The following is a 25,483-nucleotide window of genomic DNA, read 5'->3' as shown; positions in this document are numbered from 1 at the left end:
GGGGCCAGAGCATTAACAGCCGCCGGAGACCCAGAAATTACTGGTTCTAGTCAACTTAGTGGCTAAACAACAAAGGAAAGGACATCATGCATCCCCCTCTGGGGGAAGAAAAGCCAGCCAAAGCTGGCGCAAGGACAACAGGCCAATGGGGGCCCAACAAGGACAAAGGACTCTTTCAAACCTCCCACTGGATGAACACCGCCGCGCCCTTAGCTAAGGAATGCAGGTTAAAAGAATTCTTCTGCCCATGCAGGAAGTACATTGTGGGGCAGGGCATAGGAATTCGAGACCCACACACCCACACCAGAACAGCAGCATTGTCGCAGGGCTGAGAGGGCAAGCAGACGGCGGTAAAAGGGGCACATTGGTTGGTAAAGGAGGCACACCCGTGGGAGGTGCGCTGGAGAAAGGCTCCTTACCTTTGGATGCCTTACGGCAGGGTAAGTAGGCCGATGGGGGAGTAAGTGAAGCATGGCACTCACATCCTAGACCCGCCTGATGGCAGGGCACAAAATGGACAGACAAGGTGGTGAGTTCAGCCTAACAGCAGTAAGAGGCTACCCCCCTCACGATCAGAAAAAGAACCAACAAAAGAACAACACAACTGGATGATACCAAAAGCGGCATGGAGGACAGCCTCAACAACTATAGGTGTCAGAATTATGACAAGCAAATGATAAGGACTTAATTAATTTGATTTATACCAGAGATGACGTCATGCAGCACAGCTATGATCATGGCAAAAATAATTTATGTATAGCGGAGAAGATGTATGACCTATCGACTGTGATTTATGACCTGTCTCCGAATCATGTATTATGATCATGACAAAAGCAAAGTGAGACACTCAGAATGATTTGTGACAATGTATAATGTTTTATGGCCTTGTCATCTGGATTTATGAACAAACACCGCAAGTTATGAGGTTAAGGTTGTGTCGCAAGGGTCCATGCATATAATAAGACTGCGGCCAAGTATTCCCACAGCAAAATGCAAACATACACGTCTGTTGCGAGTTTATTCATAAATGTATATAGGGAATTACACTAATTGGAGTGGGCCAAGTGCTGGGGTTAATAAGGGTGATCAAAGGCATAGCAAAAACTAAGATCACAGGAGCCAAGAAGTATTCTGGTGTAAACAGACAAAGGATATTTAAAATGAAGCAGGACTTGAGCTATTTGGAGAGTGCTCCAACAGGAGGCTGAAGGGCTGAATTTGCTCCTTCTCTGGTGGTAATAGCCTTTCACAGGAAGGTAGGAAGACCCCCCGAGGTGGGGATGGTGCACTATACTCACCTGCATGGAGAATGTCTAGCAGAATAACTTACACTTTCTACCTTGCCCCTATGTTTCCACATGCCCAGTAACAATAGAAGAGAATGGGTATGCATGGCCGGATCCAGAGAGATTCCAAGTGCCAGTGGCATGATACCTTTGAGCAAACCTCTTTTCTGCTGTCAGTAACCAGCACTCTACATTTTATTACCGATCTCGTCTGTCTTCTTCATCATAGATGTACTAAACTGCAGACTATTTGGGAGATAAGTAGCTACTTAATTTCACCCCCTACAGAGAATCCAAATTAGGTCTATAAAGCACTAAACACTACTGCCAGTTGAAATATATGGTGGAAAGGTTATAGGTAGTTTTAACAGGGATTTGACAAGTGAGACCATGTAAATTGGTTTCTGAGAAACCGCATGAGGAGAAAAAATGATCAAGGCTTTATTGCAGACTGTAATTTAGTAACAATGTTTCACTGTATGTGGCTCTCAATGGAAACAACGCTTAACAACTGAGCTAGTCTGTAGTTCACATAAAGTTTTTCACCCACTCAAGAAAGGAAATGTAAGCCCAACCCTACGTGGTATACAAGAAGTGGATCACCACATGATCATACAGGTGGGGCTAACCACCAGTACTACTTGTTTTTCTTTCTGTGACACGTTAGTATATTTATGTGTTGTATTTTCAATATGGTTTATCTTGTTGTTTCTTTCACAGCCTGTTAACAACTGTACTTCTGTCTGACCCAAGCTCTTGGGCCCGTGTGTTATGCTACCCCCTCAGTAGAGCGATTAGGAGCAGCCCCTAACTTGTGCAGGTTGCCTTTCCCTTTGGTAGAGTGCTTTCCTTGATTCCTTTTGCCTTCATGCTGGGCGTGTGGGGAAGGCGCTTACAGTGCGCTCTTGTACTGGCATCCTCGTTGCTGGCCAACAACGAGACATGGTGTTCTGCAGCTTTTATTTTAGTGATGCCCTTCCCAGTGTCACTTGTTGCAACGACAATATGGAGGGGAAGCGTGCATCTAAAAGAGGCACGCTGATGTTTCGTCGGAGGGGGAGCATGGCACAGTTACAGCTTCTGTGGAAATTTCTTCCCATGATTCGATAGTTCTTCTGAAGCTTCTCAATAAAGCTGTTAAAGCAGCCTTTGCAGCAAGCGAGGGCAGGGCATTCCTTCTTCCAAAGTCCCTAAGTCATCTACATCTGCAGATCCCGATTCGGACCAGTCCAGTGGTGAAAGGTTCTGTCGGTAGCAGCAATACATGTGAGAGAGTGTTTGTGTTTTGAATAAAAGGAAATCGCCTTCTGTTTTGCTGTGGTATATGCTCAATTCTAAAGGACTGTGGTGAAGAAGACGGAAAAGGTAGCTACTTACTTGTAATCTTCATTTCCCTGACTCACAGTCTTTCTCGCCGCAGTCCTGCATCCCCTCCATGTGGTAGGGCGGGTGGAACTTGATGTTTTTTTTTTTTTATCTTTTGGATACAGCGTGTTCATTTTCGAAAGTACTTGTGGTCAGCTCCATCTATATGGTCATGTGCTGACCCACTTCCTGTAGACCATGGAGTGTGGGGCTTTTGTTGTATGGACGAAACACCGTGACAAGCTAAATAATAGCTCAATTCGTAAGGACTGTAGTGAGGAAGACTATGGCTCACAGTAATGAAGATTACTGGAAAGTAACCGAGTAATTAAGTGTCATAGCCCTTCAAGAGACACTAAAACAACTTTCCTCCAAGAAGGCCCAATGCTCCTTTGATGTGCATTGCATACACAAATAACGTATTTGCCAAAGACGGTTCAAATGCATCTACAAAATTCAATAGACTGCAAAGAATCCTGCATTTTTAAGCACTCCTGGGATTAATGCCAAATTTAAATATCAAGAATAACTGTGCTCACTGTTGAAGTTTAATCATCACTTTGGAGGATGACAGCTTTTCAAGTTCGAAGAGTTGCATACACGTGTACACGTATCATGTGCCCATGTCATGTGTAACGCTGAAAGAGCGTCACTCTTGACATTTTGCTGCTTTGCTGCGACGTACACCTGTCCCCTCACTCCCGCTCACCCTGCACTGTGCTATGATGTCAGCCTACATGTCCGCTGCCCATCTACTGCGGTTTCTTTTGTGAGGAAGAGCAGAGTTTGCTGCTGCCCGTGGTTTTCACGTGTTGTGCGAGGGAGGCTTGCACAGCCCCTCCCCACGCTGTGCCCGAGTTGTTGGGGATACTTTCACCGCTGTACATATATGTGTAAGGAGGGAAGAAACTCCCAGGGCCTCCCAGTGCTGCACGGATTGTTGCTAGAATGTTAATAAATACAAAACATGTAAAGAAGAAAAAGAACAACTGAAAGAAAAGGAATTATTGCGCTGAAAGGATAGAGAAAATAAGAGAGAAGTTGAAGAATCAGGAAAGGAGCTACAGGCAGAGAACCAGAGACAGAGACCTAATGTGAGCATCAGTCAAGCAGAAGAAGAGAGATGGAGCCATTCACTGCAAAGTAGGTAAGGATGTAACACAGGGTGGGCACGGATGTGTAAGAAATATGTGGGTATTGGTTGACGGAGGTGAAAGCCCCATTCAGGCAACAGCCTTGCGAGGGTGAACCACAAAAGTCACCAAATTAAGCTGTACTTTGACAGGTCAGGCAAGAATCTAGAAAAGTAAACTTATATGAAGACACTGTAGTTCATTCACCTCTCCAAACGGAAATAGCTCTTGTACGAAGAAATGATATTAAGACGATTTTATAGCTTTAAATGCAAGTCTTTGTAGCTGTTCTTCCGTCATTGCTTTGAACGTTGGCAAGTGTGTTGCACACACGGTGGCAGTATGGGCATTTTCAGGACAATGCATGCTCTATTAAGTGCTGTGCTCACTACAGAGTTTAAATCTTTAACCCCGAGGAATAACACTGCTGCCTGCGATAGGACCCTGATTTAAGGACGGAAAGTTAACAGTTCCTAGACATGAAGATATGAGCAATTACAAAATAAAACAACCCAAACATGAACAACTCTTTCTTTATGAAGTCATATCTCTGACAGGCAGCGTGACACATATAGCATTATGTTATCACCTGCACCCGAGGATGTTTGAGCAGCACCTTGGAACAGTCCTACAACAGGCAGATATGCTGGAAATAGCCTGCCACTGACGGCCACACCTGTACCGGACATTTTATCTAGAATGTCAAAAAGCAGGATAGTTTTTCTGCCACTAATATTTTGAGGGTAAACAAGTCACACAGAAACAACCATGGACAAAGTATGAAGTACTTCATCTCCTATGGCTCAATTCATTGTCTTTAGAAAAATAACTGCATGACGTGATTCTAATGGATACACAATTATGTGCAAGGCACATGCATGGTTAGCTGATGCTGAGAAATAATGGTTTAGCTCTGGATGTACAGTGAGGTCCTATTCAGAATGGGCTGTAAAACCATTGGATTTCTAGCTAATTTATTTGGAAAGTTATGTGGCAGAAATCAGTTTGGCCACATTTCCTCTAACTTTTCTTGAAGAAGGACCCATTTCTCCCCCAATTATCTTAAATAGTTTGACTCACCATCACTAATAAACACATGCATACTATGTATAGCATAACTACCTCATCTGTAAACTCAATCGCCTCCAGCCCCTCGCAATTTGATGACAAGAATACCAAGGCAGACGGTAATATATGGTTTTATCAGGTCTAACACAATTAGGCACATTCAGGAGAACCCAGGTCACCTAACCATCAGGCCCAGCTAGGCCGCGCCTTTTTACCAGTGGCCTGTAGGTAGCACAAACATGTGGACTATTGCTCTACAAAAAAGTGAATACAGGAGGTATGGAATCTACATGTGAAGTAAGGTAACACTTTCATTAATTCAATGCGGAAGGTGGTGAAGATGAAAATTTAATTTCCATTACAAGTTGATTGTCTTTCTTTTGCATCTTCAAAACCATTACAACCTGAACCTGTCATTAATCTTGTCTTTACAAGCTAAATTAAAACTACGGCAGGGATTCAAGTTTCCATATAAAGAAGCTTACATTAATTAACAAAAGTTCTCATCATGGCGTTCCACCACAGCAGTGCAGTATTTGTTTCTCGATAGTCCCAGTTATATTCCAGGCACTATACACTTAATTTATCTTGCACCAGAAGCACCCCCGGCCAACCAGAATGAGTTAGAGTGGTCCTCGAAACTGCATTCGCCAATTGTGAAACACTCAGTTCTGTTGTCGGTTGCCTACAAACAAAACGGCACTTAATTGACCAATCATCCTTTGTTCCAGGGAATTTGGTTCTTTTGGTAGAAAAGACCAACTCAACCACCAGGTACCTTGTGCTAACTACTTCGTCCTGACTGAGTGCAACTCCCTGACAAACCCTCCGCTTAAGTATACTCCCTTCCCAACAGAGACCCAAACATAGCCATCACTCTGCTTCACCAAAACCAAATGAACCTTCCTAAGTATCACAGTCTCAAGAAATGTAGAGTTCCTGGCCCTACATTCGTAACGAGAGAGTGCTTGGTGCGTTGTCATTGGCCTGAGTAGCTCTGAAGAGGCTTCAGAAAGAAAAGCTTTCACTTTGTGGCACATGAGGACGTGTGACAGCCCAGACGAAAGACTACTCTTTCTTTTCCCACTTACATGAGTTGCATGTTAGATTGGATGCGTTCTTCTGCACGCCAGATGTCTACCCGCATGTACCCAATGCAGAATATTTGGCCCACACACTTTCTGATCACAATCCCCTTTTGTTGTCCTTGAGGTGGGGATCCCCCACCCCCCGCATCCCCACTTGGAGGCTCAAACCGGAAACTCTGGAGGACTCGCTCTTCTGAGGAGAGTTGCGGCAACATAACACTCAGTTTTTTTAGGATAACGAAGCATCTGCTATTAACCCCCTGAGAGAATGGGATGCCTTTAAGGCGGTGGTAAGGGGAGGTGCATAGCAGGGGCACTGGGGGTGCGTAGGACTCTCCTCTGGGACACGGAACGGGCGGAGGACAAGTTGCGAGAGGCTGAGAGAAGTAGAGCCGGGAAACCACACCTACAGAACTCTATACCAGAGCTTAGAGCAGAAGTGGCAGATTGTATAGAACGCCTCCGGTGCTTTGATTATAGAAACTACCTTACACAAGCACATGGAGAGATAGACAAAGCGGGCCGAATGCTTGCATGGGTTGTATCTCAATCCCATAGGTCCCCAGTCATATTGGACTTAGCCACAGAGCAAGGGGGTCACATATACGGGCAAGAACAAATCAACTCCCACTTCACAACCTACTATGAATACCTATATAAGAGTAGACTCAATTACGTCAGGGAAGCCACTGAGGGTTACCTATCCAAGCTGCAACTCGGTTCACTCTCACCTGGGGCTCCGGAATGACTGGGAGGGGCCATTACACAGACAGAAATCAAGGAGGCCATAAAAAGCCTGGCTAGAGAGAAAACCCCGGGGACAGACGGACTACCTATTGAATTTTATGCCACTTACGTAGATATACTCACACCTAGATTGTAAAACTTAAACAAAATTGCCAGAGAGCAGGCCAAACTACCTGCAAAGCCCGGGAAGCGGTCATAATTCCACTCCTGAAAACCGGTAAAAACCCAACGGAAATGGGGGCCTATAGATTATTGTCCATGTTAAACCTTGACTACAAAATCCTGAGTAAGATCTTAGCAACCAGACTCCTCCCACTTATGACTACACTGATACACCCATATCAAGCTGGTTTCATTCCTGGGCGAAACACAGCGGGCAACATTCGTAGACTACTAGCAATCATGAGAGACCGGACCTCCGCAGCCACTCCCTCTGGAGTCCTGGCGGTAGACCTAGAGAAAGCTTTTGACAGCTTGGAATGGGAGTTCCTTTATACTGTGATGGCCCGGCTTAAACTAGGGCCCGAATATATCTCCTGGGTGAAACTCTTGTATACCAAGCCCACAGCCAGAGTGCGCACGGGACGGACAATATCCAGAAGCTACATAGTTGAGTGGGGTACTAGGCAGGGGTGCCCCTTATCGCCGCTTTTATTTGCCTTGGCAATGGAACCGTTAGCTGCTGCGGCAAGAGCGGAAGAAGGTGGTCCGGGAATTTCAGCAGGAGGCGAGAGACATCAAATAGCCCTTTACGCTGATGACCTCCTAATATTTCCGGATGATGTCCAAAGAGATTTACCCCGTGCGCAACAAATGCTGTCTCGGTTTGGGGGATACTCTGGCCTGAAAGTAAACTGGTATAAAACCGGTTTGTTCCCTCTGGGGGTTTCCATGACACCCCTGCCAAACCTAGACCTAGTCAGATGGGTCCCGAGCAGACCCCTTATCTGGGAGTTAAAATTTATCATGATCCCCAAGACATCCTAGAGGGCAACATAGGTTGCTCCATACGTTCCATAAGGTCTTGTATGTCCTTTTGGCAGACCCTGCCATTATCAGTAGCAGGGAGAATAGCGATTCTCAAAATGATCGTGCTCCCACGACTACTATACCACTTCACAGTGCTCCCAATCTAGATACCCAGGGCCATCTTTAAAGAATTAGAGACGATGGTAGTGACATTCATATGGGGTGAGGGGCGTAGGAGAGTAGCCCTGGCCAAACTCCAAAGAATCTACAGACGGAGGGCTAGCAGTCCCAGACTTCGAAACCTACTACTTGGCGGCCCAACTCCAATGGTTAACACAATGGATATCGAGCAGAGTAGAAACAGGAGCGAGAGTAAAGGCATTCACCCCGCCAGGGCCCAGGCTGTTCGAAGTTTTATTAAGAACTACCGGAGATGGGAAACATGACCCTCCTGAATTAAAAATCCTGACGCAGTGTTGGAAAGCTTTCCTGTGCAAAATTAAAATAGGGACCCCCTACTCGCCAGAACTCCCTCTGTTATCTTTACAGGCCTTACCGCATCAGGGTACATGGAATGAACTCAAGACCTGGGTGGAGGCCGGGATCCTTACGGTGGGTGCATTATTCAAGGATGGAACATTGATGTCCTTTGAGGCCCTCAGGGCGGAATTTGGACTACTGGGGGGGGGGCACCTCTTATTACATGGGGCACTAGCGGCCAGTATTCGTAGGCAATGGCGGGGGAGAGGGGAAGAACCTCCAAAACAGGCAGCATGCTCATATCTAGCTTCCGCAACTGGCAAGCACAAAGCAGTCTCAACCCTTTATGGTTTGATGCGAGCAGACAGGACTGTCCCCCTGACGCTTCTTAAACAGACTTGGGAGAAAGATCTGAACCAGGATATCTCCAAAGAAGAATAGGGGCGTATTCTGAGGGGTCTCCCTAAAATGACACAAAATGCCAGATTCCAGCTCATAAATTGTTATGTGCTCCACCAGGCATACCTGACACCCGCACGAATCAACAAATACTTCGGGAAAGAGAGCCAGAGCTGCCCACGATGTGGCTCGAGAGGGGTAGAATTCAAACACATGTTCTGGGACTGTCCCCAGCTAGAACCATTCTGGGCGGAGGTGCACCAAACCTTGATGCGGCTCATAGAAAGAGAGATCCCTTGCACTATGGGTCACTGCCTATTAGGCTGGTTTCCACATTCCGCTAAAAATAAAGTCTCCGATAGATTTAAAGATTTGGCCTTTTCCTTGGCAAGGCAAGAGATTGCGATGTCTTGGAAAAACCCAGGGGGACCCAGAGCGCCCCAGTGGAAAAGTGAGTTGACTAAATAGGCTGGTAGCGAGGGGAATATTCTCCATCGAAAGGCCAAGAGAGGAATCAGACCCCCAGAAGTTGCTGGGGGATGCTACTTGAAATTCTTAAGGCCAAAACCCAGACTGGATCATCCTCCTAACAGACTCACGGGCCAAGGGACAAGTATGATGCAGGTAATTCTGGCCACGGGTGACCTTCCCTGGGACCTGAACAATGGGAACGGTAAGGTAGATTAAGAAATAGTGCACTACCCCTAGCTTTAGGTAACTGACCACAACTTGTCATGACATGCGCAGCTCCTCCAAAAGAATTACAGCACATCACAGCGCTCACCTGGGGGGAGGGATAGGGGTGGGACACGGGAGGGAGGTTAAGGATTAGTAGTAATTTAGGGATTCATTTTGTATGACACTTAAGGTCAGATATCCTGCAGATGTAGGCCAACTGAACTGCTACTTGTATTTTTGTGAGATGTTTTGTATACTTGCCTACTGTCTGATTGAAAATTAAAATCACAATAAAATATGGTTTATAAAAAAAAAAAATGAGGACGTGTGACAGGCAGTTTATTGCAGCTCTGGGTGGTGTAACTGTAGAATCTAAAAGTGACCTGGTGCAGGGTGAAGCCGTTCCTCACTGACAGCCACACCTGTACATATGCATTTATGTTGGGAAGGCAACCTTTAAGGTGGGTAATGTTATTTCCAAGCCACACTGAAAAAAAAGCGTCCTTTTCCACATCACCAAACTACTTGGGCAATCACCTCCACATCTTATCTTTTTAGGCCTACATTTTGGGATTCTGGAAAAGAGTGGAGCACTTGCCTTCTCAGCAGCGACTCAGTATTAATCCACACAACAACAAGAAAATGATTAACCAATCTGAGTCTGTCAGTATTCAATGCAAAATACTCCATAAAATACCATACATTACTCCCACAAGCATGGCATTCGTGCATCTCAATCCCTTGGCTAGGTTACTCAATCTATTTAGGGTGCTAAGCTGAGGAATAGTGGATGGGCTGGGGATGAGGTCCTTGCCATAAAGGCTATTTTTAACGTATTATGTGTTTCCTGTAAACTGTTTGAAGACCACTCAATCCAGGAAGGGGTTCTTGTTAAGGACTTTTTTTTCTGGAATCTGGCTCATTGGCACTAAAGGGCCTATCACCTCCAGCTGCAACATGGCATCACCTCCATGGTCAGCACTCTTACAGCAAAGGGACAGCATGTTTTAGTCTTACAGAAGAGTAGTTTTTCAACGTGTTGTACCATACCCTCCAACTAACATCTTTTGTTTAGGACAACTCTGCAAGACTGAGTACGTGTACTGCACTCCATCACCTGTCAAGGGTTATTTCCCAAGTCTACTCTGGTTGTGGGAGAGTTGAGCCAAACCTAGGAATGCTGGGTACATGCACATACGTACAGATATGCTAGATGTGCAGATTGTGTATAGCCTATTATATGCACAGTTTTTACTCTATTAAGTGTACCCAACCTGATAATCCTTCCCATGGTTGCTATTTCTTTGTATGCTACTGTGAATTGCATCTCATTACAAACAACGAAAGATGCCATATTTTCACTACTGTCACTGGTGTTATCCAACGTGCTAAATGTTAGGGCCAGCTCTAATCATTTCTTTTTGCTGGTGCCTGCTCAAACAGCTACCCATTCACCCCACCCTTTCACTTTCATGCCCACCTGTGTCTACCCTAGGATCCCTAGATATCTAAATCCCACTGACAAATTCTTGTTACACATGTGCAGCTTTTGAAATGGCGAGGGTGGGGACAGCCTTCCCTTTGAGAACTATACACAGGTTGGGCCAATCGCAGGTTGATTTACTTAAGTACCAGGTTACTACATCATGCACATCTTGCCCGTCTTTACTGTAGGGTTTAGTGAATAAACTGCAATTCACAGGATTCAATTCTGATTAGCTAGCTACAGCTCAGCCAGGGCCCGAAAATGTGAGCGCAATGTCAGAAAAGCTCTATAGCAAATAAGAGGAAATTTTAAAGGCAAACAAATGTAACCCTTTACCTCTAAAATGCACCATGGATGCACTGACCACCACCAACTCCACCTACTCTAATGACTTTCCTTTCTCCATGTCCAATTACACCCGAGGTCTTATGCCAATCTTCCATGAGGCACCTCTGCCTCAAAATCTACCAGTGGATTTTTTTTAAATAACAAACTTGTATTAGATTTTATCATCAACAAGAAACAGCTATAATAACTCGTACAGACATTTTTCATCACTTCAATTTCTCATGGCACATTGACCAAATTGCCACACCAAAAGTCCTCTACCAGTGGATTTATGAAACATTCCAACCAAAGCACAACCTACGTAACCACACTCCCCTAAGTTACCCATGTCTCGTCTATGCAATCAATCTGTACTTAATATATGTATCACGATCTTAATTTATGTAACCTCAACTAACATTGTTCAACCTTTATAAACATTCTCGCACAACCCCTACAACTAAGTAAGGCTACGCTCGTCTTTCCTTGGCAAAGGTATGTGTTACATTAAAACCCCAATAAAATACTTGACTAGTTAGAAGTGGTCACTTTGAAATTGTGAACATGAAAGTTACTGTCACCCTATATGTTTCATTATTGGCCAAGTCAGTAAGGAAATGCTGTAGGTCCTGTCCCTTGGTGGTTAGGATCCATAGCAGAGATTTCTAGAAATGCTTTAATCAAATGCTACTGCTGAATTCAGTAATAGCCACTGCATTCTTCATGCAAATTCAGAGTGAGACAGAGGTGCAAGCTCAGTAAATTCATTTCACTGTGCTCTCATGAACAGCATCATCACCATCTGATAGAAGTAGCTTTGAACTGCTTCTTAGAGAGCCCGGTGGTTTTACCTGCCAAATGGCACTTGCATCCACTTGCTAAAACACCTCTTAGGCTTACTTTGCTTAAAATGTAAAGGATAACTATAGACAACTTGGCCTACAGCAATTGGGGGGCACATGGGGTGTATTGCGGAAAACAGTCAGGGACTGACAAATGTGAATCAGTTTATCTAACACAAAGAAAACAAAGCTACCATCTCTTTAGGGTTTCAAGAGCTCATCAACTCTGGCACACTACAGAATCATGGTAATATTACATTCAAAGGTGTTTGGAGAGGCATGTTGATTGATCTCTTATATTCATCTCCAGTGGTGCTATGTGCATGCAACCTTTGTATACCACAAATATAACTGAAAGGCTGCGGAGTAGAGACGTGGAGAATTTCATGGTTCACCTCTTTAATGAAGGCAATGTTTCCATTTGATTAATGCATAGATCAGTGATTTCTACATACCACTTACAGGTATGTGGTATTCCATTGCACTCTGCTAAATATACATAAAAAGTGTCACAGCGGATGAGGCGGGCAAGTATGTCCTCCTACACAGTGAATTGGATGGGAGGGAAATATGTTTCCTAAATACATACACACACACAACATAGATGATGCAGTTTTTTCCCGGCCATGGAATCGGAATTCATCCCATACATGGGAATGCCGATGGTGTGGGCTGGTGATTTTAACTGTATCCCAGATGGACAGTTTGACCAGCAGGATACAAAACTGCATATGGTTACAAGCCTCTGGGAAACAATGGCCAAACTTCACCTCAGGGACACTAGGCACAACCTCAATCTTCCATCTGCTTGCCAAAACGTACTCCTGTTACTCCGTCATTCATGGGACGTATAGCCGTCTGGATAGATTTCTGCTCTTCAGTGAAGGTCTGATGAATGTCAGATCGATCACGTATCAGGTGTGTTCTTTGTCCGATCACGCTCCCCTGCTTCTAGAATTTGGAATCCGGGAGCAGAGACCACAGATAGCACTATGGTGGCTGCGGCAGGACTCACCGAGGGATTTGGAGTATAACAGACATACAAATGGTGCTACAAGGTTACTTGACTTTCAGCTGGGACTCCACAGAGACACGGGAAGCACAAAGGTAGTGCCTAGGGGCAGAGTATTAGCAAGACATACGGCACTAGGAAAAAATTAGAGGGTGAACTACAGGAGGGAGAGGAAACACTCCTTAGATTACAAAGTAGACAACCAGAGCAGACAAAGGAGGCAGAAGAGCTGTCGAGTGCACAGCGGCAAGTTACAGCCCTCTGGGATAGATTTGACTGCGGTGGGACTACAGGCAGAGACTATTGTGGGAAGGAGATAAATCAGGCTGTATGCTGGTCTGGTTAGTAAAGCGAGTAAGACCGCCCCTTTTGATTCTTTTTCTACGACACCCTGACAGTGGGCAGGCTATAGGACAAATGGCCATAAATGAGCAGCTACGAGTGCACCTTGCTAACATATACGTAGCCCCTGCAGAATGGAATCCCCCACGCCTTAGCAGTATTCCTAGACAAGATGGAGCTACCAAGCTTGACACTGGGACAGATGGAGGGTATGGTGGGGGAAATACAACTTGAGGAGGCACTGCGGGCATGGCCACAGGAAAATGTTCAAGACCGGATGGGTTCCCCATGGCATTTGCCCCAACGCTCATCCCTGTACTGTTGGAGGCACTCCGGAAGGCAGGGGATGTCGGTAGCTTCCCACCACATAAATGTACGAGGAGCTGATGATCATGTTCCCTAAGTCAGAGAAAGACCTTATGGGGCCAGGGTCCTACCGCCCCTTGTCTATGCTCAATGTAGACATCAAACTCATGGCCATGGTGCTAGTGGTGCGACTGAGTAGGGTGATAGGTAACTTCGTCCACAAAGATCAATGTGGGGTTAAACCAGGGAGAGGAACACAAATGAAGATTGTCCCACATTCTACATGAGATGGCTGGCAGGGAGACTCAAGCAGTGCTGGTCGCATTAGATATTGAAAAAGCATTTGATATCATATCATGGGACTACCTATGAGAGTTACTTAGGGGAATGGGCCTGGGACAGGTTTTTATATCCTAGACTTGCCTGCTATATGCAGAGCTTCAAACCAAACCAGAGTGTGAAAGGGACAGGCAGTGTCGCCCGTGCCCCCTATCAAAAGAGGAACAAGACAGGGGTGCCCTGTTTCCCCCTCTCCTTTATGCGCTCATTATGGAGCCATTGGTGATTCACCTTCCATCGGAGCTGCACGTTTACAGTATAGAGGTGGGAACCACAACACATGTTGTGTCCATGTACGCCAACAACACAATATTTTAAATAACAGACCTAGTCTGCTTGGTCCCACTTCTTATACGTTTCATGGCTGATTTTGAAGTGATATCAGGATTGAAGGTTAATCCCCGTAAAACGGTGCTCTTCCCACTGGCTTCCCTCATTGGTAAGGCAGAGGGAGACCTCACTGCACTGGGACTCCAGTGCAGTTGCATCATTTTCGCTACCTGGAAATGCAAAACACACACGATATGAGGCAACAACACGAGTTAAACATGTGAAGAGTCCTGTGAGGACTGGAGGACTCAGTATACTTTTGGAATACATTGCCTCTCACCATGATTGGTAGCATGGCATTGAATAAAATGGTCTTGTTACCCAGATGCTTGTATGCCATGCAGAACTCTTTTTGTATGCTGATCAGGTCTCTCTTCCACACACTGAACAGATTACTGATACCCTCGGTGTGGGCAGGGTAGTGGAGCAGGGTTCGGCTAGATATACTTTAATTGGACCTGGCTGAGGGAGGTTTGGGATTACCAGATCTTCAACTATATTATCTGGCAGAACTACAGCAGTGCGCTGATCTCTGGTGCACAACCGGAGCCATTTGGAGAAGTTGTTGCTGACAAGCTCAGTGGAGGCTGGAGCCTTGCCTGCTCTGCTAATAAGGGGTCATGGACTCCCTGCCGCCACCCACTTCATAGTTACACTGGTCAGCCAAACATGGGAGTTAACTGTAAAGCTGGCTCTGAAGCTTGCCCCGTATGCCAAAATCCTACCAATTTGGTGGCTACAACCATTCATGATATACCAGCTTCTCTACAGTTTTTCAATTGGTATGCCAGTCGTCTGCAACTGGGTCCTTCACTTAGCCACATGGACATATACATCATATATGTGTACCATTTAGTGTGTAGAGGATGCACGTATGGAGCTTGTGTGACAGTGATGGCCATAGCCACACTAGTATCCATTTTTTCTCTGCTATATTCTAGTAGTACCTAAGATCAAGAGATGGAAGATGGCTCAGACAGCAGATGGGTATTGCAAGACTCTACCCAGAACGTTCTAGGATTATTTTGTAGGGTAGACTGAGGAGTGTTGAGAAAAGGAAACAGAGGTCTCCTTAGATGCTAGGAGTTTCTCCCTGCCTTTCCATGGTCCATTGCTTTCTGTAACGGCTACTCACACAGATGAACAAGTTGTTAAGTGGCCTTCTAATTTATACTGAGCTACCCTCTGCCTTTGATAAAGTCAATCCTAAAATCCTCACACTTATCATCAGAGAAAGGCTTTGGATAAATGGTAGAGTAAAAAATTATTTGAATCCTCGCCTTCAAATGTATGTAATAGTGTTAAATTGAAAAGACTCTCTAAACCGATCCATGTTACATATAAGGGCTCAGGTTTCCACCCGCCCACCTAGCAGGAAACTCGTAATGGGCCCGCCGGGGAGGTAGCCTCATTGGCCACAACCTTCCAGTTGGAATTTCGACTGACGACTTAAACCGTCCGCCGAAATCGTAACGAGGCTCATAGTATTCTCTAAATTCAATTCTATTACCTCTGCTTTTTAATATCTACATTGAACCGCTTGCATCAATACTAATTGATTTAGGAGTCTGGTATGATCTCTATGCACATGATAAACAGTTATACTTTAGATGTTCTGCCAACTCTAATCACACAGCCTTAATCTACTACTTGACCATAAATGACTAAAGGATTGGCACCTAAAATTAAAAAAGAATGTCTTCTACTTTCACTTATGTCTGACATACATCAAGAGGACAGCTGGACTAATATGATACAATCTACACTGCTTCCTAGACCGTGGGTCACAACCTACCAGTGGGTTGCAAGCTGATTTTTTGTGGGTTGTGAAAGTCCAAGTCATAAAATCAAGAGTCCTTTAAATTTTATATTCATCTACCCACATAGGCTGCTCTTCAAAGACAGAGGTCATATATCAGACTATGTCTTCTGACAAAAAACTACTTATGTTTTCTAAAACAAGGTGACTGGTGTTTACAAACTACTATCACTTTTCAGTCAAACAAAGAAAAGTAAAGTGAATTATGTGACAATCTTGCTGGGGTACAAAGACTGTGAAAGGAAACGCTATATGAAGACATTTTTTGTAGGATCAAAACAAAATCAAGACACTACTTGGTGAAGCACAAATGATAAATATTCATTGAAACATGATTTCCACACATTAGTTGTATGCAGTACGGTTTTATCTGTAAAATTGTATGTTTGTGCAAATTTAGTGGTCATCAAAAGGAAAGTGTGCCGTCTCTAAATGACAGCGCGTGCTACTACACAATGCTTTAGTTACATAAAAAAACAAAATCACTGTCCTCATAGCCATTAAAGCTAAGTGGGTCACAAAAGTTTGTTGGTCATGTTTCTAAAATGTTTGGGAAACACTGATCTACAGGATTTCAGATCCAAATCACGGAATATGAATTCTTTAGAAGCCATACAAGAGCAGGAAATCCAACCTCAAAGCCCTTAAATTATCCTCAATTGAAGCAAGATGCATTTTAAAACTGCCTATTAACCCTAAAGGTGTAAGCAATGATAAAAATAAGAAAAAGCATACCTTATAATGTACATGATACTCATTTTCTCCCCACATTTTGGCAATTCTTTACAAACATAAGTGTCGACAGGCAACCAATGCACAAAGGGTAAACTACACATAAAAAATTATTTTTATCATTGCTGGATAATTAAGATACAGGATTACTATTTTTGTGAAAGTCCTTTACTAGAAATAGCCTCTGTGACTGTGTTGTTGCTTAATAATTTTCCTTATTGTTGTCATTTTTCTCTCTCCTTCCATTGGCAGTAGTCATTTTTTCAACATTGGCACCATTAATTTTACGTGTGATATTTATGCTTATTGGTGGGTTGCTTTGCCTTAGATGTACCGTTCTTGTTAGCCATCGTTGTTTCCTCCTTTTTTGACAGTGTTGCATGTTGTTAGTTCCTTAATGTATGGCGACAATTGTTTCTTCTTCTTTTTTGTGGTGTTGCTGTCTCTTGCCCTCATGTGTATTTATGTTGCTGGTGATGTCTTTAATATTCTGTATTTGAAACATCTTTATGTATTTTTTCACGTTTTGCATGTATTATTAATGTATGTTTGTATATACACTTAGGTGATATGTGTGTTTTTCATCATGTTTCCAGCCCTGAAGAAGTCCTGTGACAAGGACGAAACGCGTTGGCTGTTTTGTTTTTATATTCAAGGACACCTTAATAAAGAGAAGATATTCTTGTAACAATATGGACTAAGTGGACTTAATTGTTCTGCTCTTTGTGGTGCACATTCAAAATGTCTACGATTTATAGGTAGATAACTGAGATTTCACCTTAAGGCTGAAGGAATGATCTATGGGCTAGATGTACGAAGATTAGGATCAGCAATCTACAAATAGCGATTTCCAAATAGCGATTTGGATAAAATGGCTATCGTTTATGTATGGAACTCTTTGTTTCAAACTTTTGACTCCTAGTGGGTTGCAAAAGACCTACCTCATGAATAGTAATGAGGTAGGTCGCAGTTGGGGACCCATTTGGAATGCCTGCAATCACAAGGATGGTGGCCTGCTGAGCAGACCACCATGTCTCTGACTGCGTTTGAATAAAGGTGTTTTTGTTATTGAAATGCAAACAGTTTTCCTATAAAAAAAAATTAAAAAAATGTTTTTCTTTTTTGAGAGCAGGCAGTGGTCAGCGGGACCACTGCCTGCTCCCAAAAAAATAGTTTTCCAACATTCACCAAGGGGAGAGGGTCCCATGGGACACCCTTTTTGCGAATGCATTACCGCCACCTTTGCGTTGGTTGTAAAATATCAAGGTTTTACAACTGCTTTTCGGTTGCTAAACTTTGATACGTAACATTAGAAATCGCTATTTGGAAGGGACGCCGTAAACACTCCCCTTCCACATAGGGATTTCTACACCCAAACTGCGATTCTAGACAATCTGTGTTTGGATGTTTACACATCAAGAAAAGCATTTTTGCCTAAACAGCTCGATTTGCAAATCAGGCCTTTGCAACGCCAAAAATAATTTGTACACATGGCCCTTTATTACTAGACAAAAAAAATAAACATGCTACCTCTGGTTACTTATCCCTGTTTTCAAATTGCCAATTTTAAACAATCAACAGTCTTCCTTGACTATTTAGGAAACCTTTACTCCCTGATTCTTCTCCAATGTTGTCCAACTGGGTTAAATGATGCACAGTAGTGAAAAGAACATTAATACTACCTTGTTTGGGTCCATTCCTCGAGGGGACTATCACTTCTGAAGCCTTTGTGGAGTCTAGGAGGATGGGGGTTATTTAAGAAAGCAGACTGGTCTTAAAATCCACTTTTAGGATACTTCACCATAAGTTGGTCGGTTGTAATACACTAAATGTAAGAGCAGTTCATTAAAAGTGTATAATGGTGTCCCAGTCTTACAACTGAAAGAGAAATGTCCATCATTATCGTAAATGGAGGTTTAGATTATATTAAGTGCATGGGAGTCAAATGCTATGCCTAATATCTGCTTAACTGTTTGATTCTCAGTTTGATTTCAGGATGCTCAGGCAAAGCTAAATAAAGTTGACTGATCTTAGTTGAATCCTTCGAGAAAACATGGTTTTCATCCTAAGCCTGAAAGAGGAGTAAGTGACAGCAATCAAGAAAGGACGTAGTGAAGCCAATGGACTGATTGGTGGGCATAAAGATGCTCCCTTGACTTTTGAACTAAGCCTTATGATGATAGGAACACAGTATGTAATATCATAGAAGTAAAGAAGTATACTGCTTAATATTTGCCTCAGAGCCATGTGTTTAATAAAATCAAAAATGGAGCTCATGGTAGCCAGGGACAGCTTGCACTGTATTAAGAGGAATTCTTCCTGACACATGGCAAGTATCTCTGATAGCAAGAAAGTGACTTCAGTACTGCTGTTCAAGCCCTCGTACTCTTTCTGGATGGTAGTAATGCCATACCTCACGGCTTCCCAGACACACAGCAGAATCCCTTAGAGGCCCCCTACATGCTGGAGCACATTTCAAAGGACCTGAAGAAATATGATAGCATCACCCCCATCACCACTATACTCCATTGACTCCCCTTGCCGACCCGCACCATATTCAAAACCAATTGCATCATTTACAAAGTTATCTTGACCAGAACCCTCATTTATCTTGCAGACAAGATCACCAACTCTGGTGGATCATGGTACACCAACAGGCAGGACACCATCAAACTACAGACTAAAAAGTGTAAAAAAGAAAAAAAACACAACAGTAGGCCTTCTCCCTCTATGCACAGAGGATATGGATCAAAATCCCTGGGTCCACCAGGGCCGCCCTAATGCTGCTCCAATTTAAGAAAGAGTTGAAGACTCACCTATTTAAATAACACTTCATCACACAGCACTAACCATCCTAAACCCAGCTCCATCTCCTCTTACTTGTTGACTTAATGCTTTTCCTTGTAGTCTGCTGCTTTTGAGTTAGGTTCATGCAATACCATACACATACACACATTCAGAAAGAGGATGTACTTCATTAATTTTCTGCATGTATGTGTATTTTTTCCCCTTTTAATCAGTCATAATGAAATGTCCACGTGGAATGCTGGCAAATAGAATCACTCAGAAATGTATGAATAAAAGGGGGGAAAGTGTTCCCTTCCTTTGCCTGCATCATCCTTACACTCTCAACTATGAGCTAGAAAGCAGTGGTTTAAGACAGCCAGGTCTGGCTGTGACAAAAATCCCAGGTTTTAGGACCTTCTGAAAGGTCCCCTAGGAAATAAAATGTGTAAGTTAGCTAAAACATAGTAAAGAAAAAAATGAGAGGCATGCATGAAAGCAGGGGCAAATTGCCCTGCCTAAATCGACTTTAGAGTGGCCCAGTGCTGATTTAGAACCACTCCATTGTATTCCTCCTTATATACATCTATAAAGATAAAACAAAATTGTCTAAAACTTTGCTGTGCAGCACACCTTGTGGGATACCGCTCCTACCTTCCAAACGGCTTGTAAACAAATGCATACCACTCACACCGCTCTATGCAGAGCTCATGTTCACAGTGTGCAGGTCAACTTGACACAAATATAGCCCATGCAGCTTGTGGCACCCCAGTCTGCCCCTGCTTATATCTGGTATTGGTTAACTTTAGTAGGGAGAGGACAGGTAAGTTGGAGAAGGAGCATAAGGGTAAGGTGACAAAGTGGAGAACTAGAGGATGCAGATCACGAAGTGGACTAGGACCAATGAACCAGGACTGGGAGGAGGAGAAGGTAGAGGGCTGGGAAGGGAAGGAACACAAGTAAGAGGACTAGGAGCAACAGAAGGATGAAAAGGAAGAGGCTCAGGAGGTCAGTCAGAAGGAGAGAAAAGACCAGGATCACCGGGAACACTATGAACACCGGGGCAAGGACCAACATAAAGACGAAAATCAGGGCCATGTGGATGATCAGGACCATAGGAAGATAAATAGGAGGACAAGAAAAAGAAATACAATGATCAAGAGGGAAAAATGAGCAGGAGGGGAAGGTGTACAATGAAGGCGAGTAGAATAATGAGAAAGGAAAGAGAACCACAACCACCAGAACTACCTCAAGGGAAAAAAATACAGAAGCATCAGGAGCATCACGGCCAAATCACCAGTACAGGGCCACCAGGAGGACAAGGATCAGGACGACTAGAAAAGGAGTAGTAGGACAAGGACCAACACAGGGACCAGTAGAAAAAGGACAACAAGGACAAAGAGAGCAGGGGGCGAGAGCCAAAGGGAGGGCCAGGGAAAGAAGGACCACCAGGAAGAGATGTACCAAAAGGATGAAGAGGAGGACCATAGTGAGGACCAAGAACTCCTGTGGGGGGAATGATTAAGTTGATTAGGAGTAGAAGGACCAGGACCTCTAAAGGGACCAGGATCTCCAGAACCATGGAAACCCTGAGGCTCACGAACAGGACTGCCCAGAGGACATGAGACTTAGAAACAGAAGACCAGGAGGACTGGAACCCTGGAGAACCATAACCAGGCGAACCAGGACTAGGGATCTTGAGTGGAAGGATAATGACTACCAGCACTGCAAAGACTGGAAAAACCAAAAAAAAGCAGAACACAGCTACCAGAAGGATCAAAGTGAACAGAAGCAGGACAACGACACTCAGATCAGTATGATTAGTGGAGAATGATGAGGAAGCAGATGAGGACTAAAGTGTGGGGGGTGGGGGATCAGGACCAGCAAGAGCATGGTGACCAAAACCACCAGTATCATTAGAAGCACCAGTTCCAAAACCACAAGTAGGATCAGGATAACCAGGAGGACGATAACTGTATGATTAAGACATTCTTATAGGTCTCCTTACAGATGCCACATACCTTACAAATAGCTCCTACTTATTAGTCTTAGACCCCCGTGAGAGACCAACACCTTTTGCAGCCCACTTAAATCACTATGTACCGTTTACACCCTATGGAGTACTGAGCAACCCCACACATAATAGGTCTTGTTCTGCTTAAGTGAGACAATGAGAAATTTACTACCACCCACTGCAAACAAGATACTAAGCAGACAGCGAGCCTTAGTTCCAGAAGGTCCATGACCAGGTGGGCCAAGACCAGGGGGACTAGGGGAAGAACAAAGAACGATAGGAGTAGAGCTATGACCAGCAAGAAGAACTTTGACTGGATCACCAGATGTGTCAGAGTAAGCAGGACCAGGAGGACCAAGATCAGGACTATGGAAACACAAGTCAAACAATTAGGTGAGTCAGGAGGACCAAGACCACGAAGGCTTGTGCAAATGTTGGTAATGATGCTCAAGCCATACCCACACATTAGTCATAAACACTTTCACCTAAAACAATACATGAGGTCAATGTGACTAGAGAATCAATACTGTACTGAAGAAAAAAAAAACAATGCTAGTTATCAGGCAAGACGTAGCAGCTGCTATTTAAACACCTCGTCAACAAATCTATGAGCAATACCACAGTGTGGATAACGAAAAATATAAAAAGGACTGAATGGAGGCCTCAGACAGAAAGCAGCCTAGCCTGTGGAAGGAAATAAAAGGACGCAGGAATCAATGTGCTTGCTGAGTTCCAACTAGACCCTCTAGAATTTGAAGGGAGAAGTGGTTACTAAATACCATTTGATTAGCAGACACCAGTTACAAGAGATGCCACTCAGAGCGAGAGCTGCCTTGACTTCACGGGCTGGGCTGCAGTGTCAAAGCACTGGACCTGTACTGTCGTTCTGTTAGAACGCGCTGGGCAGGAACGCAGGTCTGAACTATACGCAAGCGATGGGGCTGCACGGTCACCCTCTTCACGTTTCTGCTGCCACTCGATGGAGGACCACGCTCATCAATTATAAAAAAAAATATCAACTTGCTTCTTTGACAGTGTAAAATTTATAGCTGTGAATTTAATCTAAAAGTGGGATTTTGACCAATGTCCTCATAACTTTGAGAATTAAAAGCAATGCATCAAGTGCTGCTGCAGCTTCAGTGTCACTGGGCGCTGAACCGTGTGGGGACATCACTGTCGCTTGAGGGAAACTGTGCAGTCAGTAGGGCTGGAGGACTGCCGGGCACTAGGGCCGCATGCAGCGTCGCCGCTGGGGCTGCAGTGTAAAGAGGTACTGGTACTGCTGCACCGATAAGGAAAGGGAGTTAACCTGGGACTGCGGCGGTTGACAACAAACAGTGAGGGGCTGCAGGCACTCAAAAAATGAAGCAGCAGCTACCAGCAGTATGCTTGTGAAAAGGAAAGAGGGGCTTCCGCTGTTAAGGGGCGTCATGTCAGACAAGAAGGGTTGCTTCACAGCTGGGTCAGTCTGCATTTATCAGCATGACGGGAGAGGCAGCGAAGACCGCAAAACACGGTGCCACTGACCAGCCACAGCTTCAAGTGAAAGCGAAAGGAGGGGGGGGGGGGGGGGGGGGGGGGCGCAGAAAAGGCAACGTTGCCCTAACTATAGTGACATGTTGGGTGGCTGCAGCATTCGTACGTCACACCCAGGAAGTCCCCCAAGGTACTTACCCTCAGCTCTGGAGCGGATCTCCGCCACAGTTTTCTGTACACTCCTGCTGGTGGCGGGCATCTTGGCGGGGGTGTAGCGCCAGGGGTTCCCCTCAGATGCACCTGCTAGTTGTGGCTGCGGCCGAGGCACGGGGGGCGCGTCCAATCCAACCTCGGCTGACCCTGCGGCAGACTGCTCCCCGCAGATTCAGCTCCCTCGCACATCCACACACGCGCGCCGCCCTCCCTCCGAGGACCCTGCGAACAGAGCTGTGGGTTTTGCCCGCAACAATGAATGGGCAGAGCGAGGCTCGAGGGGAGGAGCTGCGCCGAGAAGAGGGGGGCAGGGCCTCGCCGCGCACCCTGTCTTTAGTAGTGCTTCCTCCTCCGCCCCTTGTCAGAAAGGAAACTGCGGCGGAGGGAACGTGCAGGGTTGGTGGGAGACAGCTGATCCACAGTCGCTTCGCTCAGCTGCTTCTGTTAAATAGACGCGTGGAAGAGCAGCCGCTTTCTCTCAGATCAGCGGTGCTCCTGCTCCACACTGCTTGACTGAACAGCCTGTGAGTCTTAGATCCCCCTAATAAATGTACTTTCTGATAAATAGATGGGTACAGGTGCTCTCAATCGGGTATGGTGAGATTTCTGTCGGATTTCACCAGGAACTTTTACATACACACAGACAAAAACGCGTACACACACACGCACTCTGTTGAAAGCATTCAAAAATGTTGGTTATTTTACAACCAAAACTCTCTTAGTACTCCTGCCAGTCCACATTGCTCTCCCTTTCCACTACCCCTTAGGCCCCTCTCATGCACCCTGCTTGTCACATAATATATTTTATATGCCAGCCTGCTTGTTGGAAAATCTGAAGCTCCCCCCTCCCCAAATCTTACTGACCAAGCTTAGCCCCTGTATACCTTAAATGGAAATATCTACTCTCTTTTCAAAGTACCTATTTGCTCATGAGAAGCGCTGGTACTCTCCTATTAAATGCAGAGGCGGCCTGAAATTTTGGGAGGGGGGTGGGTAGGAAGCACTCTCTCACTCATTCATTCATTCACACACACTTGCACATCCATTCACAACACTCAACATTCAAACATACACGCACGCACCAAACATTCATTTAAAAGAAACACACACACCTTCAGCTCGGAGGCCCCAGGAGGTGTGGGACTGCTGCCTTCCCCTCATTGGCTGGCTGACTTTAGGTCAGCCAGTGAGGAAAGGCAGCAGTCCCAACTTCGTCACAGAGTGGGATGGGGGTCAGTGAGACTGATGATCCCACTGCACTCTGTGACAAGTTGTCACTGATTGACCCTCGCCCTGGGCACTTCAGGGCTTAAACCTGAAGCGCCCAGGCCGGAGTCAATGGGTGACGCTTCCCTCGTCACCGAGGGGAAGGGCCTCAAGGCACCTTTGCTGAGCCGAGGATGTTACGCCCATAGGAGCTGTGACCTCTTCAGCCCAGCAAAGTTCAGCTCAGGCAGCCGGGAGTCTGTGCAAATCGCGCATGTCTGCTCCTGGCTTCCTGAGCTGAACATGAAGAGTGTCTGTCAGGCTGACCTTTGCTCAGCCTGACAGGCATTCTTCATGAGTGGCAAAGAGGAGGGGGGTGTGGCCCCTCCACCCTAAAGGACGGGCCACGCCTGATTAAATGTATAGCAACACATCTAAAAAGTGAACTTATTATCCATTTCAGAATAAAGAAGTGCTGGTAATCAGTACCGGGGCAGTACCTGCCCATTTATAGCACTGCTCAGTGGTCCCCTGTGGCTTTCAGTGGGCCGGGTCCTGTCGGGTCTCAGATCCAGCAGTAATTAAAACTGATGTATGTCTCTATCAGGCGCTGTATTCATATTCTTAAGTTTTCTGGCCCAAATATTAATCAATTATTTCAACAATGACAGTTAAAAACCCTTACTGTACTGCATGTCAGCGACATAATCTCTGTTTCCATTCCACCGTGCATTGCCTAAGACTATTTGCTTTGTTTTTGAGTTGTTGTGTTACTGTAGGCTTTGTTTTTCCATGCAACACATGACTTCTTTGTACAGTGTCTACTTTGAACTGAGTTGCCTCTGGGTGTCTGAGTTCAGGTTGTGGTGGATGTTTATGATCTTCGTACAACTGTGAGCTGTGACGCTGAAACCGAAAGAAGTGTGAGCTTCTCACAGTGCCTTTCAGTGAGTTATAGAGATGTGCAGGCTATGTGCACATCCAGTGCTTAGCCTCCTCTTAGCAGAGCAGAAGTTGCATGCGTGCCACTGGTAACTGTGGG

The 25,483-nt window shown here is 44.9% G+C and overlaps 1 protein-coding gene across 5 annotated transcripts in view; it reads right to left on the bottom strand.

Moving 5' to 3' along the window:
* The window catches only part of ATP8A1 (ATPase phospholipid transporting 8A1), a 944,803-nt gene extending 921,116 nt beyond the window's left edge, over positions 1–23,687 (bottom strand). For 3 of the 5 annotated variants that reach the window (XM_069201775.1, XM_069201788.1, XM_069201782.1), the window contains exon 1: positions 23,221–23,512. In XM_069201775.1, the coding sequence (XP_069057876.1) occupies positions 23,221–23,281 (61 nt within the window). In that variant the 5' untranslated portion in view covers positions 23,282–23,512. Of the gene's footprint in view, positions 1–23,220 lie in introns of all 5 variants that reach the window. The other 2 variants (XR_011194335.1, XM_069201769.1) reach the window with 2 other exon arrangements.
* Between the last annotated feature and the right edge of the window lie 1,796 nt (positions 23,688–25,483).

The sequence above is a fragment of the Pleurodeles waltl genome, chromosome 1_2 (genome assembly GCF_031143425.1).
Source record: "Pleurodeles waltl isolate 20211129_DDA chromosome 1_2, aPleWal1.hap1.20221129, whole genome shotgun sequence".
NCBI classification, from domain to species: domain Eukaryota; kingdom Metazoa; phylum Chordata; class Amphibia; order Caudata; family Salamandridae; genus Pleurodeles; species Pleurodeles waltl.
This window is presented reverse-complemented; position numbering and strand designations above follow the sequence as displayed.